A 14,525-nucleotide genomic window follows, 5' to 3' on the forward strand; every position below is an offset into this window, starting at 1 on the left:
AGAAACTCTTTAAAAAATTATACTTGATATTATTGTTTATTTCGATAAATAATACCATAAAACATGAAGCTGTCACATACAACATTACTTGTAAGTAATGAATTTTCGAATTATCAAATTAAATCTATTCAATAATTAATCAACAAGTTTTTCAAAAGAGCTGTCCCCATGCAATTCGCCTCAGTTTAAATCAGCCAGTACCGGAATTGCATACTTCCAGATTTACCTTTTTGCGTACTGCATCATCAAAAAGTGGTGTATAGAGCCACCTTAAATGCTTCATTGAAAACACAATTTTAAAAATTATATTCGGTTTCTTCAGTTTGATACACCTGCTTCATTGTTAATTAATTTCAAGCACTGCTTGTAACTACACTAGAGAGAACCTCTAATTATTAATTTCCTTTTTTCTGCATGCATATCTGGTCAACTTTGCATGGTGACAATCTTTGATGATCTGACCTTAATCAGTGAACTACCTTGTTTTTGTAAAGTTATTTTTATCAATGCTAAAGTAGGTCATGATTAATTAAATATAAACTTGTTTTATCCAATGGGGATTGAAATTTAGAAGTTTCAGGATATTACATAAATATCGCAGGAAAACCAAAATAGATTCTTAAATGTACATGGAAATGATACACATCTAAAGGACTATGTGCGGTATGGCCGAATATCTGCCCCCAATTTTAACCAATTTTTAAGTAGTGTCCAATAAAAATCAAATCTTCATAAATCATTGTACAGTGGATGCCTATAACTAAAATCATGATTTTAGTCATCATTGCTCATTCGCTATTTATCTATGACGTCAACTAAATGACCTAATTCCCGCAAAGGACTAAGTGGGGTTTTATGCAATTTTTGCCCCTCAAAATCAAAGTTTTAGAAAGAGCTTTAAAATAAGGTGAAAGATAGTTAAAATCATATTGAAAATAAAGGTGTAAAAGGTTATCACCAAAGTGACGTCATAATGTAGAAATGACGTCATGAATATTGCATTATTTTGATAAATTGATGTTTTGTAGCAAAATATGGGTGTTTTCCGATGGTTTTTCGACTGGGAAACATCGAGCGCAGGCTTGCTCAAGTACCTTTTTTTAGTATAATATGTATAACTATCTGAAGAAAAACATATGTTAAAATCGCACTTGAGCAGACCTGCGCTCTATACTTCCGAATGCAAAATATAGAGCAAGAATGAGAATATATCTTCATTTGTTTGCAAAGAACTATATATGATAAGAGTTAAATTTGGCCCCCATAATTCGCCATTTTTTAAGTATTTCGGGTACAATAAAATGTTAACTAATTTTTTTAGAAGAGTTGATATAAAATATATTTTTCATCTATTTATTTGATTTATTTGCACTCACTGGCAGTATATGACGTCAGAAGTGACGCCATTTCTATAATTCAATCAAAATCGGCCAAAAAGTTGACAATTTTTTCTTATATATTTACGAATGGGAAATATAGAGCGCATGCTTGAACAAGGAAAATTTTTTTGTCAATTATTAGTCTTGGCTAGATTCATCTCTGATAAAAATATTTTATTTGTTCAAGAATACGCTCTATGTTTTCGGAAGGAAAAACTGCTTGAAAACAAGCTGTTTTACGCTAAAAATGCAAAAATGGCGGGAAAAGGTTGTCTTTACAATGTCATATTTCTAAATTGTGGGCACTTGAACCAAAATGAATATTATGTAAACACATCACATACATATCTGTATTAAGAAAACAAAGAATGATAGTAAAATGATGATGTTCATTTTAGGGGGCCATTTTAGGCCCTTATCACATATAGTCCTTTGCGGGAATTAGGTCATTTAAGTGACGTCATAGATAAACAGCGAGTGAGCAATGATGACTAAAATCAAGATTAAAGTTTATAGGCATATCCTCTTTACAATGATTTGTGAAGATTTCATTTTCATACGATACTATTTAAAAATTGGTTGAAATCGGGGGCAGATATTTGACCATACCGCACATAGTCCTTTGCAAACAATTGAAAATATTTCCAATTGTGCTTTATATTTTACATTCGGAAGTATAGAGCGCAGGTCTGCTCAAGTAAGATTTTAACATATGTTTTTCTTCTGATAAGTATACACATTATACTAAAAAATGGTACTTGAGCAAGCCTGAGCTCTATGTTTCCCAGTCGAAAAACCATCGGAAAACACCCATATTTTGCTACAAAACATCAGTATATCAAAATTAGGCAATGATGTCATTTCTACATTATGACGTCACTGTGGTGATAATCTTTTGCACCCTTATTTTAAATATGATTCTAACTATCTTCCACCTTATTTTTAAAGCTCTTTATAAAACTTTAATTTTGGGGGCAAAAAATGCTTAAAACCGCACATAGTCCTTTGTTTTTTTAGCAGCAACCTTTGATCCACTTTCACAATTTGATGATCAATGATCAATTTTAATGAAGCCCCCAATTTAACATGCATTATACAGAATACCCTTACAGTTGAGTTGCATTAGTTTATACATACTTAATTTATTACTATATTGTACAAGGCTCTAATATATATAATATCAAGTATGCACAGTACATTTTCAGCATCATAGGTAATCAATTTTTAAAAACATATTAAGCCTTAATTGACATTAACTTAATATACTTTGCTGCTTGGGACTTTTTGTCCTCTTCATTTCCCTCAAAGACAAAGGTAACCTGTTGTTTCGTGTTTGAAGTGTTTTCTACCAACTCAGAGAGACATTCTCGTCTCAATTTCAACAAGGTAGCGTGCATTTAATCATTTTACAGGAGCAATTTTACTCCTACCTTATGGAGATTCAAAGCGAAATAGTGATTGCGTAACTGCAAGAATGTCTTTGTTTGACATGCAATTTTTAATGTGACATGAACTTTTTATGGTGTTTGTTAGTGCATGTTGAAGGAGTCTGTAAGCCAAAGATGTACATGAACACTTTAAGAGTCAAATCAGTCAAGTGTAACATGCACCATTGCATAACAGCACATATTATACTGTTGAATTACAAATACATGAAGACACATACTTCATAACTATGCTCTAATCAATATGATCAAGAATACAAAGTACATTTTTTACAAAGTCCATGATGTTAGGAGCATTGATATTATGTAATAGTTCTTTACAGCTCTGTGTCTTTTTTCTCCATTTTTCAATTATAAATAAAAAAAAAACAATATGGTGGGATATACATGCAGAGTTGTGTATGTTACTGACCTTTTGTTGGCAATGCTCTTTTTTGTAATTATGACTTCAGGACAGTAATCAAACAATTCATCTGTTCATTCATATGAATTCTCCATAAAACATTTTTTATATTTCTTTGAATTTTTACTTTAACCCACACACAAGTGCGAAAACAAAATCTGATTATAAAACTGGCTATGTAACTGCATATATGAGCCCTGAATATGAAATACACGTACACATTTAGAGGCCCCATTTATATCGCCGACATGCCATGTAAAGTGTTTATTTTATGTGCTATTTAGTACATGAACGTAAATTTTCTCACAGAAATCAACATACTTTTTTACAAGCAGAAGAAACAATATAGTCATATATTAAGGTTTTTATATTTCAAAATGATACACAAATGTTTACATCAGTAATATCTCTTTTGACAGTTACACAGCACATGTTTAAACATCACTGGTACAAAAATGTGTTGAATTATGTTTTTATAAAAGGAAATGTTGATTTTTATGGACAACATGGATGGATTCGAGGGTCGTACATGTATTTGAATAACTTTAATACAACATAAACTGGCAGAAAAACCAACACCAAATCTAACGCAGCTAACTGATCCATAATTCTCACTTCTTCCAATAATTCTTTTGTGGGAGCACAACACAAATTTTTATATCAAATATTTATGGCTTAATGTTGCCAGCAGAATAGTTATCTTCTCTTTTTTAGTACATGTAATACATTACTGTACGATGTTTTTTAATGCTTGAATGCTCGAAAAAGAAAATGACAAGTACTGGCTCCTACACAATTTTCTTTTTTTTCCTCTAGCTACCAGTACCAAATGTTCTTGAACATTCAAGCACTCCTATAAGCAAAAAAGCACTTTATTTGCTTCATAATTATATAAAACAGAACAATATCATGAGTGACGAGTTATCAGAGTGTTCATTTAAAATTATTTACATCTCATAAATGTATGTGAAGCATACATGATAATTAAAAATAAACCAGAATTTAAGAAAATATTTTTTCTGCAAATGAGAGAATTTCGTGAAGAAAAAAAATGATAAATGCATGAACCTGCTAACAAAATAATAAATTAGTACATGTATTTTAAGAATTAACTTCAGATCTTTCATACCTAGACACAATGCGTCTTGAAAAATCAAATCTAGATACCATTTTAATGGTATCAGCCATGAAAATATGGACCACTGAAATTCTGTCAATTACAATCATCATTGGGGAAAATATATTTTGACAATATGAACATTTTTATTATAATAAACCTTCAAAGTATAGAAGCTTCAGTTTTACAATTTCAATTCAAAAATAATGTTTAAAAGTTACATGAAGTTGTGTTTGACTTTAATTACACAGTATTTAAACTTCCAAGTCCTTTTTTCTTCTCTTTCTTATTCTAATGTTCAATAGTTCATTGTGGAGTCTAAGTCCTAGTTTTTCATCATTTTGGAGGTTGGCTTTGGTCACCATCTGAAAACATACAAAATACAATCATTTAATCATTGACAGGGAAGTAGTTAAGCTGTCAAAGGGGGGTAATTCAAACACTGTATACGTAGTGAGAATTCTGGTTTTACCCTATCCCTTTTTTTACTTGGAAGATGACAGTGTATTAGTTGATATATTACAATTATCATAAGAAAAAATATTGACGCAAGCATCAAATGGGCCGCAAAAATTATAACTGTTGTATGAAAGATCAGAATCATCAGTAGTTGTTTACATAAAAAACATACCACAAAGAGGAAAATAACGAGTTGGTTGTACTATTAATCTTTATGGTAAAGGACTATGTGCGGTTTTATGCATTTTTTGCCCCCAAAATCAAAGTTTTAGAAAGAGCTTTAAAAATTAGGTGAAAGATATTTAAAACCATATTGGAAATAAAGGTGTAAAAGGTTATCACCACAGTGACGTCATAATGTAGAAATGACGTCATGAAGATTGCATTATTTTGATAAATTGATGTTTTGTAGCAAAAAAAGGGTGTTTTCCGATGGTTTTTCGACTCGGAAACATCGAGCGCAGGCTTGCTCAAGTACAATTTTTTAGTATAATGTGTATATCTATCTGACGAAAAATATATGTTAAAATCGCACTTGAGCAGACCTGCGCTCTATACTTCCGATAGGAAAATATAGAGCAACAAGAGGCCCATGGGCCACATCGCTCACCTGAGGAACAATAGGTATGATAAAATCAGCTCAATGGCGTCATAATACAAACTATCTGGACAATGTACAATAATACATGTAGATCCTGTATAAATAAAATCCATTTTCCCCTGGATATTCTTATGTTTATAATCATTAGTCCCTTTTCTAACAAGATGATTTTATAGTCATATCATATGTTGAGTATTGCAGTTCTCAAAATGATCCTTAACAATAGTTTATATATTAGATATAAACGTACATCAAACTCTGAACCTTCTCGGGAGGCCAAAGAATTGTCCTGGGGCCAAAGTCTTAACAATTATAAAGAAACATCTGGCTGATTAGTTTCTGAGAAGATTTTTAAAGATTCACCCTATATATTCCTTTGTTAAACTTTGACCCCCCATTGTGGCCCCACCCTACCCCTGGGGATCATGATTTTCACAACTATGAATCTATACTACCTGAGGATGCTTTCACACAAGTTTCAGCTTTCCTGGCTGATTAGTTTCTGAGAAGAAGATTTTTAAAGATTTACTCTGTTTATTCCTATGTAAAACATCGACCTCCCATTGTGGCCCAAACCTACCCCCAGGGTTATGATTTTCACAAATTTGAATCTACACTACCTGAGGATGCTTCCACACAAGTTTCAGCTTTCCTGGCTGATTAGTTTCTGAGAAGAAGATTTTTAAAGATTTACTCTATATAATCATATGTTTAACTTCGACCCCCCCCCCCCCATTGTGGCCCCATTCTACCCCCAGGGGTTATTATTTTCACAGCTTTGAATCAACACTACCTGAGGATGCTTCCGAAGAAGTTTCAGCTTTCCTGGCTAATTTGTTTCTGAGAAGAAGATTTTTAAAGATTTACTCTATATATTCCTTTGTTAAACTTTGACCCCCCATTGTGGCCCCACCCTACCCCTGGGGATCATGATTTTCACAACTATGAATCTACACTACCTGAGGATGCTTTCACACAAGTTTCAGCTTTCCTGGCTGATTAGTTTTTGAATAGAAGATTTTTAAAGATTTACTCTGTTTATTCTTATGTAAAACATCGACCCCCCATTGTGGCCCCACCCTACCCCCGGGGGTCATGATTTTCACAACTATGAATCTACACTACCTGAGGATGCTTTCACACAAGTTTCAGCTTTCCTGGCTGATTAGTTTTTGAATAGAAGATTTTTAAAGATTTACTCTGTTTATTCTTATGTAAAACATCGACCCCCCATTGTGGCCCCACCCTACCCCCGGGGGTCATGATTTTCACAACTATGAATCTACACTACCTGAGGATCCTTCCACACAAGTGTCAGCTTTCCTGGCTGATTAATTTCTGAGAAGAAGATTTTATAAAGATTTATTCTATATATTCCTATGTAAAACTTCGATCCTTCATTGTGGCCCCACCCTACCTCCGGGGATCATGATTTTCACAAATTTGTATCTACATTACCTGATGATGCTTTCACACAAGTTTCAGCTTTCCTGGCTGATTAGTTTCTGAGGAGAAGATTTTTAAAGATTTACTCTATATATTCATTTGTTAAACTTCGACCCCCAATTGTGGCCCCACCCTCAGATGAGCTAAAAAGGTTAAGTTTACAATACGATAAGTTGTTAAAGTTGGTTTCTGGAAGAACAGACTTTGAAAATTTTCTTAATAAATATTGACAATTTTTTTACCTTTTTAAGCTTTAGTTTTTAAGATCTGTGTACAAACATAGAATTGTGAGCAAATCTCTGTATCTTGCTTATAATTCGAAACTTAACACTCAAATACGGTTAGTAAATAGAAATTGTAAACAATTAAACACAAGAAACATGCACTACATGTATAACAAATAAAGAACACAATTTATTTTTTCGAAATGAATCATATATATATACATGTATATACCTACATATTTCCGTCAGCGATATCAAACTCTATTTAAACTGAATAAACTCGAGAAAATGCCGAGCATCTCAACAAAACCTATTGCATTAATCTACATGTACCATTACGCAAAAGATAATGCCGAATTACCGATAGAATGAATTGTATTTCAGTACCCCTACATCCGATTTTGCTTAATTTGCGCAGGTAAACAGTTAACTGTTTGATTTACCGAAGCTCTGTTTGATTTGATACGTAAAAATCACGAAATACAGACGATAGTTTCCAGGTTACAAAGCATAATGAGAACGAAACGAAAATCAGACCAAGCTAACACCAACGTCATGTGTGAAAACTGTCAACGCATTGAAATATTTAGCCTCAATTTACTTCACAAAATCGGCACCAATATATTTTGTATGTTTCAAAATTTCCCTTCATACGCGAACTGTTGCACAACAAGCAAATTCATCATAGTCAGATCGACCCTTTTTCGTATAATGTCATGGCTGCTTTAAACAAAGAACCTCGTTTTAGAAGTATGGAATCATTTTACCGGATGCCGAACCCGAAGCTATTAAACTGATTGAAACACGCCTTTCCTTTATTATTATTTTCGTAATAACTCAGATTTGAAACAGAATTACCACTTAATTTTTGCAATTTATATTTTCCTTCCCATAAGGATAATTTATGCTAAACTAGGTTGAATTTGCCTCGGTAGTTCTTGAGAAGAAGATTTTTAAAAATGCACCCCCCTTTTTCTACAGTTTCAAGGTTTTCTCCGCTTTGAATACAGATCAAACTTTTATTTCTGCAATTTATATTCACCCTCCCATAAGGATGCTTTGTGCCAAATTTGGTTGAAATTGGATAAGCGGTTTTAGAGAAGAAGTTCAAAATGTAAAAAGTTTACAGACGGACAGACGGACAGACGGACAGACGGACGGACAGACGGACGACGGACAAAATGTGATCAGAATAGCTCACTTGAGCTTTCAGCTCAGGTGAGCTAAAAATGAGAATATTTTCATTTTTTTGCAAATTTGCGGGAATTAGGTCATTTATGTGACATCATAGGTAAACAGCAAATGAGCAATGATGACTAAAATCAAGATTAAAGTTATAGGCATCCTCTATACAATGATTTGTGAAGATTTTATTTTTATACGATACTATTTAAAAATTGGTTAAAATCGGGGGCAGATATTTAACCAAACCGCACATAGTCCTTTTAATATAGTTTTCAGGAACACTTTCTGAACATTTGATATACAAATGGTGGCCCGTAATGATTTTGTTTGGTTTAACCCCCTCCCCATTGTATTGTTTAGGTACTCATTATAACAGTCAATACATAGATCACATCTTACTTTGTTGACTGGGGTCTCCTCCCTCTGAGTTTGGGGGACCCCCCCGGCCAAACTGTGTGCGGAGCTGGGTCACCAACTCTGGGTTAGTTTGTTCCATTTGCTGAGCTAACTGCTGGCCTCTGCAGTAAACATGACACAAATGTATTACCTTTGATATGTTTGAAACTCGTTTTCTTACTCTCACAGTAGTATTGTTCAGTCTATTTCCTGATTCAAAGTCACATTCAGTTATGATCTCATAATTTCTTGTATATAAGTTGCTCATGAATTTTAGTCAGTTTACCACTTCAGTATGATGATAATTTTATTACATACATCTTATAATGAGTATTTAAAGAAATGAAAACTGGCTCTTAGATAAATAAACACATTTGCTGTTGTAAGGTGTAAGTAACATATTGTTTTCAAATCAAAGGTATTGGTAAAGTCACATACCAGACACATGTATTTGATATCAACACATCTAAACAGCTACGAATCATATTTACATGTTTATTTTGGTCATCATCAGTACAATACTCACATTTCTAGAATATTATTCATTCCCCCTGGAGGGCCCCCTTCTGGTGTGGCACCACCCCCTGACATTGATGACATAAAGTTGGCCATCCTACAATCATAATTCATATTCAGAATTCGTTTTATCTAAGTTACACTAATGAGCCATGTTAAATGTAAACTCTCCAAGACGAAATGGTAGATATAAACTCATGTAAAGAAAGGGGATATTCGTCAGGTTTGAATGTAGAATATTCTCTTACATTTGCTGCATGTTAGGGTTCTGCATCATTGACTGGGCCTGAAATAGTTAAAGTAGAGAAAAATCAAAACACAATTTCTAATTTTGAAGCTCATTTGTCCATGGAAAGTCACATACTATAGAAAGTAACTGTTGTATCTTTTTAATTATAGAAATATTACTAGTTCTTGATGGAGTTTTGTGTTGTATGAATGTGATTACCATATTCATGAGGGCAGGATTATTTAGCATTTGTGAAAAGTCCATGTTTCCCATTCCCATAGGTCCCATGTTAAATCCAGCCTGCAAAATGAAAACCCCAAAACAAACCTTTAATTGCATATCAAAAAGTTTTAATTTCAGTATTTTTTAACTTGTTGTAGGAATAAAGGCAGTCATAACAGTTTTATGAAATGTTTAACTTCAAAAGCAGCTCTGTTGATCCTACTTCATGCATTTGCTGGTTAAAATATCCTCTATTTTACCTGCATTGCTGCCTCTTTTAACTTTTGTTCAGCTATTTCCAGGTTATTCTGATAGGACTGGTTGGTAGGATCGAGCTCTAATGCTTTCCTGTAACACTCTCTGGCACTCTCGTGGTCCGTCAATGCAGTGTAGGCTATACTAAAAGTACAGAAGTAAAATCCATGTACAGCATATATCATGAACAAAGATTTCTGACAAAATAGATATGCAGTCAGTGTCACAGGGTAAGGAACAAATGAGGACTTTTGTTAATACATGTACCTCATTCCAGAGATACAACAAACTGAACTGCAGTTAAAGGCCCCAAAATTTTATTAATTTCAATGCCTAATAACCTTGTAACATTCAACATTTTTAAATTTTCAACAGTAAAAACAAAGACACATGATCTGGAATCATTAAGCACATCAAATCTGCATGAATTTCTTACCCCATTCTACCGTAAGCTTTGGAATATTGAGGGTCTATGTTTAAGGCTCGTTCACAGTCTTCTATGGCTTGTACGTGTTTATTCAGCTTGCTGTAAGCTGCTGCCCTGTTAGAAAAATGAGACATATGCTACATGTAGATCAAACAAGTTATACAATTTAATTCATTCATTTAATAATTCAATGGGGAGACTTCTCATTGATCATCAATTTTAAAATGATCTTGGGGTGTAATCATGTAGGGTTTTTTTTTACTGTTACATATAATGAATACTGGTACCATATATGTCTCAAATTTTTTTATGTTTATGGGTGGGTGATAAGGTACCAATAAAAATCCACAAAAGTTGAGCCCCCAAGAAATCTAAAATTCTGCACTCAGCATTACCAAAAATGGTATGAACAACCAGAATTTCTCCATATAAATAAAGACACATGTTTATATCTGTTGGTTCCATATTACAACAAAATCTGGAAACTAACAACTATGTATAAGTACTAAAAAAGCAAGAAATCATTTTAAAAGTGAGCTGAAGTTAACCCAGGGTGAAGTATTACTATTTATTAAACAAGATATCAACATTAAAACAACATTGAAATTCAATGCAAAATTTTTCTTACAAAAGAGGAAAAAACCCACTTGCTTACTTATTTCTTACCTATTACAATAATATACAGAGTTCTTGTTGTCCAACTTTACAGCCTGTGAATAGCACTCTAATGCATCAGAAAACTTCTCCTCTTTCATGAAATTGTTACCTGGAATATAATAAATAACACCATCAATGCTTTTAACATATTATTTAGTCAAACTTGATCCAAACTACAGCAATACTACATATATTTACATGAAAACAATTTACTGCACAGAACACATATCATTTGTACACTGAGATTATTATGTATATCTACCCTTTCTAAATTGCAAGAGAATGTTCACGTACTCAGAGAGACTAAGTACCAGTATTGTAAAACTTATTATTTAGACTGGAGTTAATTTTGGTTTGTTTTGGTAGTGTTCACCTCTGTAAAACAGAAGGTACTTGTAAATACAATTCTGAAATTGCCAAAATGACAACTGCGGTATCAATGAAAATACCTTCTTTCCCTTAAAACACAGAATTTTACATCCATAAAATAACCCACTATACCCTACACCTTTACTCGCTGTATGTTTCAGAACCTTCTTGTTTATACCTTCATTCTTTAACTTCTCAGCTTTCTCTTTTTCCTCAGGAGTAGGTTCATGTAGTGACAAAGTTGAAAAATCTGATTCAGGCTGTATAAGAGATTGAATGGATACATGTGAATAATTTGTATTTGAAGAATATTTCATTTACGGTAATTTGTTTGGTTTCATTCTAAACATTGACTCACCTCGGAACTAATCTGTGAATTGAAAATATCTAGCAGATTTCTTTGAACCTGGTACTTAGCAATATGTGACTCATCTTGAGTGTCGATACTGTATGCCGACTCCAAACATTGAATAGCAACTAAAAAAGGCAAGGAACACTTTACAGCACAAGTAAACCATGATGTTTCTATGGATTGATCATATTATCAAGATTTTCTGAAACTAAATTCCTTGTTTCATAAAGTTACAAATTTAATAAAACATTTGAATTTAATATTTTAAATTGGAAAAATTGTAGCTTAACACAAATTCTTGCCAGTTTATGTACAACATAATTTTATGGGGTTTATTGTGATACTACAAACTCTGAATAGAAATGGTACTTCCTTAATAATGTCAAGAATTGAGCCTAAACTCTAATTTGAGTGAAGACTACAAGTAGATACAAGTATATAATATCCTTCTCACCCTCTAAACTCTCAATAGCATCTTCCGATAAACTTTCTTGCGTTGTTTGATCCTTTAGAAATTTGACAATGGAGAACGCCAGCTTGTTTACATCTGCCATTTTTTAACCTGCATTCAAATTAAATTTCATTGTAAATAAAACTGCTATCTCACAACAACTTTGTATTTCCTTTGACTCAAAGGTTGCATTTGCATATATCATTAGCATGAATTCTGTTATATCCCAATGATCATTATCAACTGTTGAGACTTTGGGCTAAAAATATTCTTCCAGCCCTGGGCGTGGCCATATTGGCAGCCATTTCATTTTTTAAAAAGTTAGATCAATCATTGATTGACTGGGACTTATCAATGTTTATTGACCCTAAACTCTGTTAAAAATTCTCCAGTGTTTCAATTGGAGGTAATTTAATTTTTTTTTTAAATTAAAGCAAAAACCAAATAAGTTTCAATATTGCTTCAATCAAGAAACAGTTTTACACGACTAGTGCTATGCATGTCTTATCATATCATCAGATCGAAAATAAAAACATGAACATAAAGGAACTGATCTTTTAGATACTAAATAAAGTATTCAATTTCATCACCTGCAGTCTTCATAGGAATCAAATTGATTAACAATGAAAGAAAAAATAAATTTTTGTTGGCATGACGCAACTCTTTGGCTATTTCCGAAGATAAAACTTGTACGTTTAACGTACAAAATAAAACATACGAAATATGACCCCATAATGTAGACAGAGCAAGCACCGTTTAGTTTAACTTTGGTTAATGATTTGATATGGCGGATCCTACTGTATGCGTTTCAAATTAATTGTTGTACAAACTGCACTGTGTTGAATCTGCGCTCGGTCCATCAGTCACACCGTTTACATATTATTTTGGCAATACATTTGGAAGGCTTTTCATAGAAAAATTTAAAACAACATCTTTTGTCTACGTCGTTTTCTTTAGATAGTCTACTCCTGCTACAGAAACAGCATGTGACACAATATGATTTTCAATTTAGAAAAAATTCGGACTGAAAGTAATACTCAATATTATTTCTATCGAACGAGGCTTATAATTTTGAATAGTGTCACGATAATTTCCTGAAAAAATAATTGTGATTCTGTCATCACGAGATTTAACAATTAAACATACTGTACCATTAAGCTGGGAGCTTTACGTTCATGAAAGACATATTTACCTAAGCTAGCTTTATCAGCAGATAACCGGAAGTACAAGTATGACATGTGTACTTAATCGGCTCGAGGTAAAAGTAGATCTCTGGCAGTGTTGACTCAAGTACACCAATCCTGAAATCCAATTTAAATCAACTTTGTAAACAAGTTACCATTATATTTAAAAAAATATATAGATAAACGAGAAATATGAGCAAATACATGTATGAAAACAAAAGTTTTTATTATTTTGAATCAGTCTTATTAGTGTATCGAATATCTTTATCCTTTACTATAATATCTAAGTTACAACGCAAAAAAAAAATGACGCACTTTGAAAAAATATTTTTATTTTAAAGTGCGTTGATGTCGTTGATGATATTTCGGGGTTTAATCGAAATAATTGATACTTTTGATATCAATAAATGATTATTTAACTTTGTTTATTTCAATATGTCAGAGCCGGAATGATTTATAAAATGGCGATGCATGCATAACAAATTTCAAAAGACTTAAATGTCTTGTGCTTTTGAACATGGTGAACCAACATAATTAGATAATAAAAAAATAAGTTATAGATATGTTCATTGTATATCAAATATAATAATATTGTAATGTACAATGTATATTATTTAATTAAAATGAAGTGTGATTTATTTGGTTTGAATTTGAGAAGAGGGTTTATGTTTAGACACCTATAATTTTTAAGATACCATGGCGGAAAGTTTTGTTTAGCTAGGTTGTTTTTACAATATTAAAATTCTAAAATTCTAAAAGTACCTTTATAATGAATCTACAGCAAAGCTTACCCCCTTTTCGTTCTTTTGCGTTTACTCTAGTTTTCTGAATATAATTATGTTTGGAGAGAAAGGATGAGAGATAGAGAACCTTAAAAAGTTTCTCCTGTAATCATTTGAATTGTGTTATTGATCCGTATCTTTTATTGTCACATCCCCGTTCTAAAAGAAAAGACGATAAATCATATTCAGTGGTATTAACAAATCATCCAACTATCAACTAAGTAAAAACCGAATCCCAGAATTTGTGATTTATACTAATTTTCAAAGTACGTATAAAGTGTCTTGATAATTAAAAATAATATGATATTGATGTATCTTCAGAACGCCCTTTGAACAAACTTCTGTGAAATGCGCTGGCTTGGTCCAATTTTTTTTCAAAGCGCATTGATTTGGTCCTAAATTTAAAGCACTTTGAATTTTTTTCAA

The 14,525-nt window shown here is 32.6% G+C and overlaps 1 protein-coding gene across 3 annotated transcripts; it reads right to left on the reverse strand.

The window, feature by feature from the left end:
- Positions 1-3,575: 3,575 nt before the first annotated feature.
- On the reverse strand, positions 3,576-13,446 carry LOC117684613 (small glutamine-rich tetratricopeptide repeat-containing protein beta). 3 transcript variants are annotated; one of them, XM_034457411.2, is made up of 12 exons: positions 13,326-13,446; positions 12,137-12,244; positions 11,689-11,807; positions 11,509-11,590; positions 10,971-11,070; positions 10,314-10,418; positions 9,883-10,021; positions 9,620-9,700; positions 9,420-9,457; positions 9,182-9,268; positions 8,659-8,777; positions 3,576-4,709 (listed from the first exon to the last, which is right to left on the reverse strand). In XM_034457411.2, the coding sequence occupies exons 2-12, from the start codon at positions 12,234-12,236 to the stop codon at positions 4,681-4,683; spliced, it is 999 nt and encodes a 332-aa protein (XP_034313302.1). In that variant the 5' UTR covers positions 12,237-12,244; positions 13,326-13,446; the 3' UTR covers positions 3,576-4,680. The 3 variants fall into 3 exon arrangements, with proteins under 3 accessions (XP_034313302.1, XP_065923635.1, XP_034313304.1); XM_066067563.1 differs by having other exon boundaries at positions 13,331-13,358; XM_034457413.2 differs by having other exon boundaries at positions 13,285-13,348.
- Between the last annotated feature and the right edge of the window lie 1,079 nt (positions 13,447-14,525).

The sequence above is a fragment of the Magallana gigas genome, chromosome 7, assembly GCF_963853765.1.
Source record: "Magallana gigas chromosome 7, xbMagGiga1.1, whole genome shotgun sequence".
Classification (NCBI taxonomy): Eukaryota; Metazoa; Mollusca; class Bivalvia; order Ostreida; family Ostreidae; genus Magallana; species Magallana gigas.

Bases quoted from the DNA above. Each gene is read 5' to 3' on its own strand.
- LOC117684613 (XM_034457411.2), bottom strand. From the start codon at position 12,236: ATGGCAGATGTAAACAAGCTGGCGTTCTCCATTGTCAAATTTCTAAAG. The intron at 9,458-9,619 runs GTAATCACATTC...TAACTATTTCAG, and splicing joins ATCCTGCCCTCATGAATATG to GCCCAGTCAATGATGCAGAA. The intron at 4,710-8,658 runs GTAAGATGTGAT...GTATGTTTTCAG, and splicing joins AGGAGACCCCAGTCAACAAA to ATGGTGACCAAAGCCAACCT.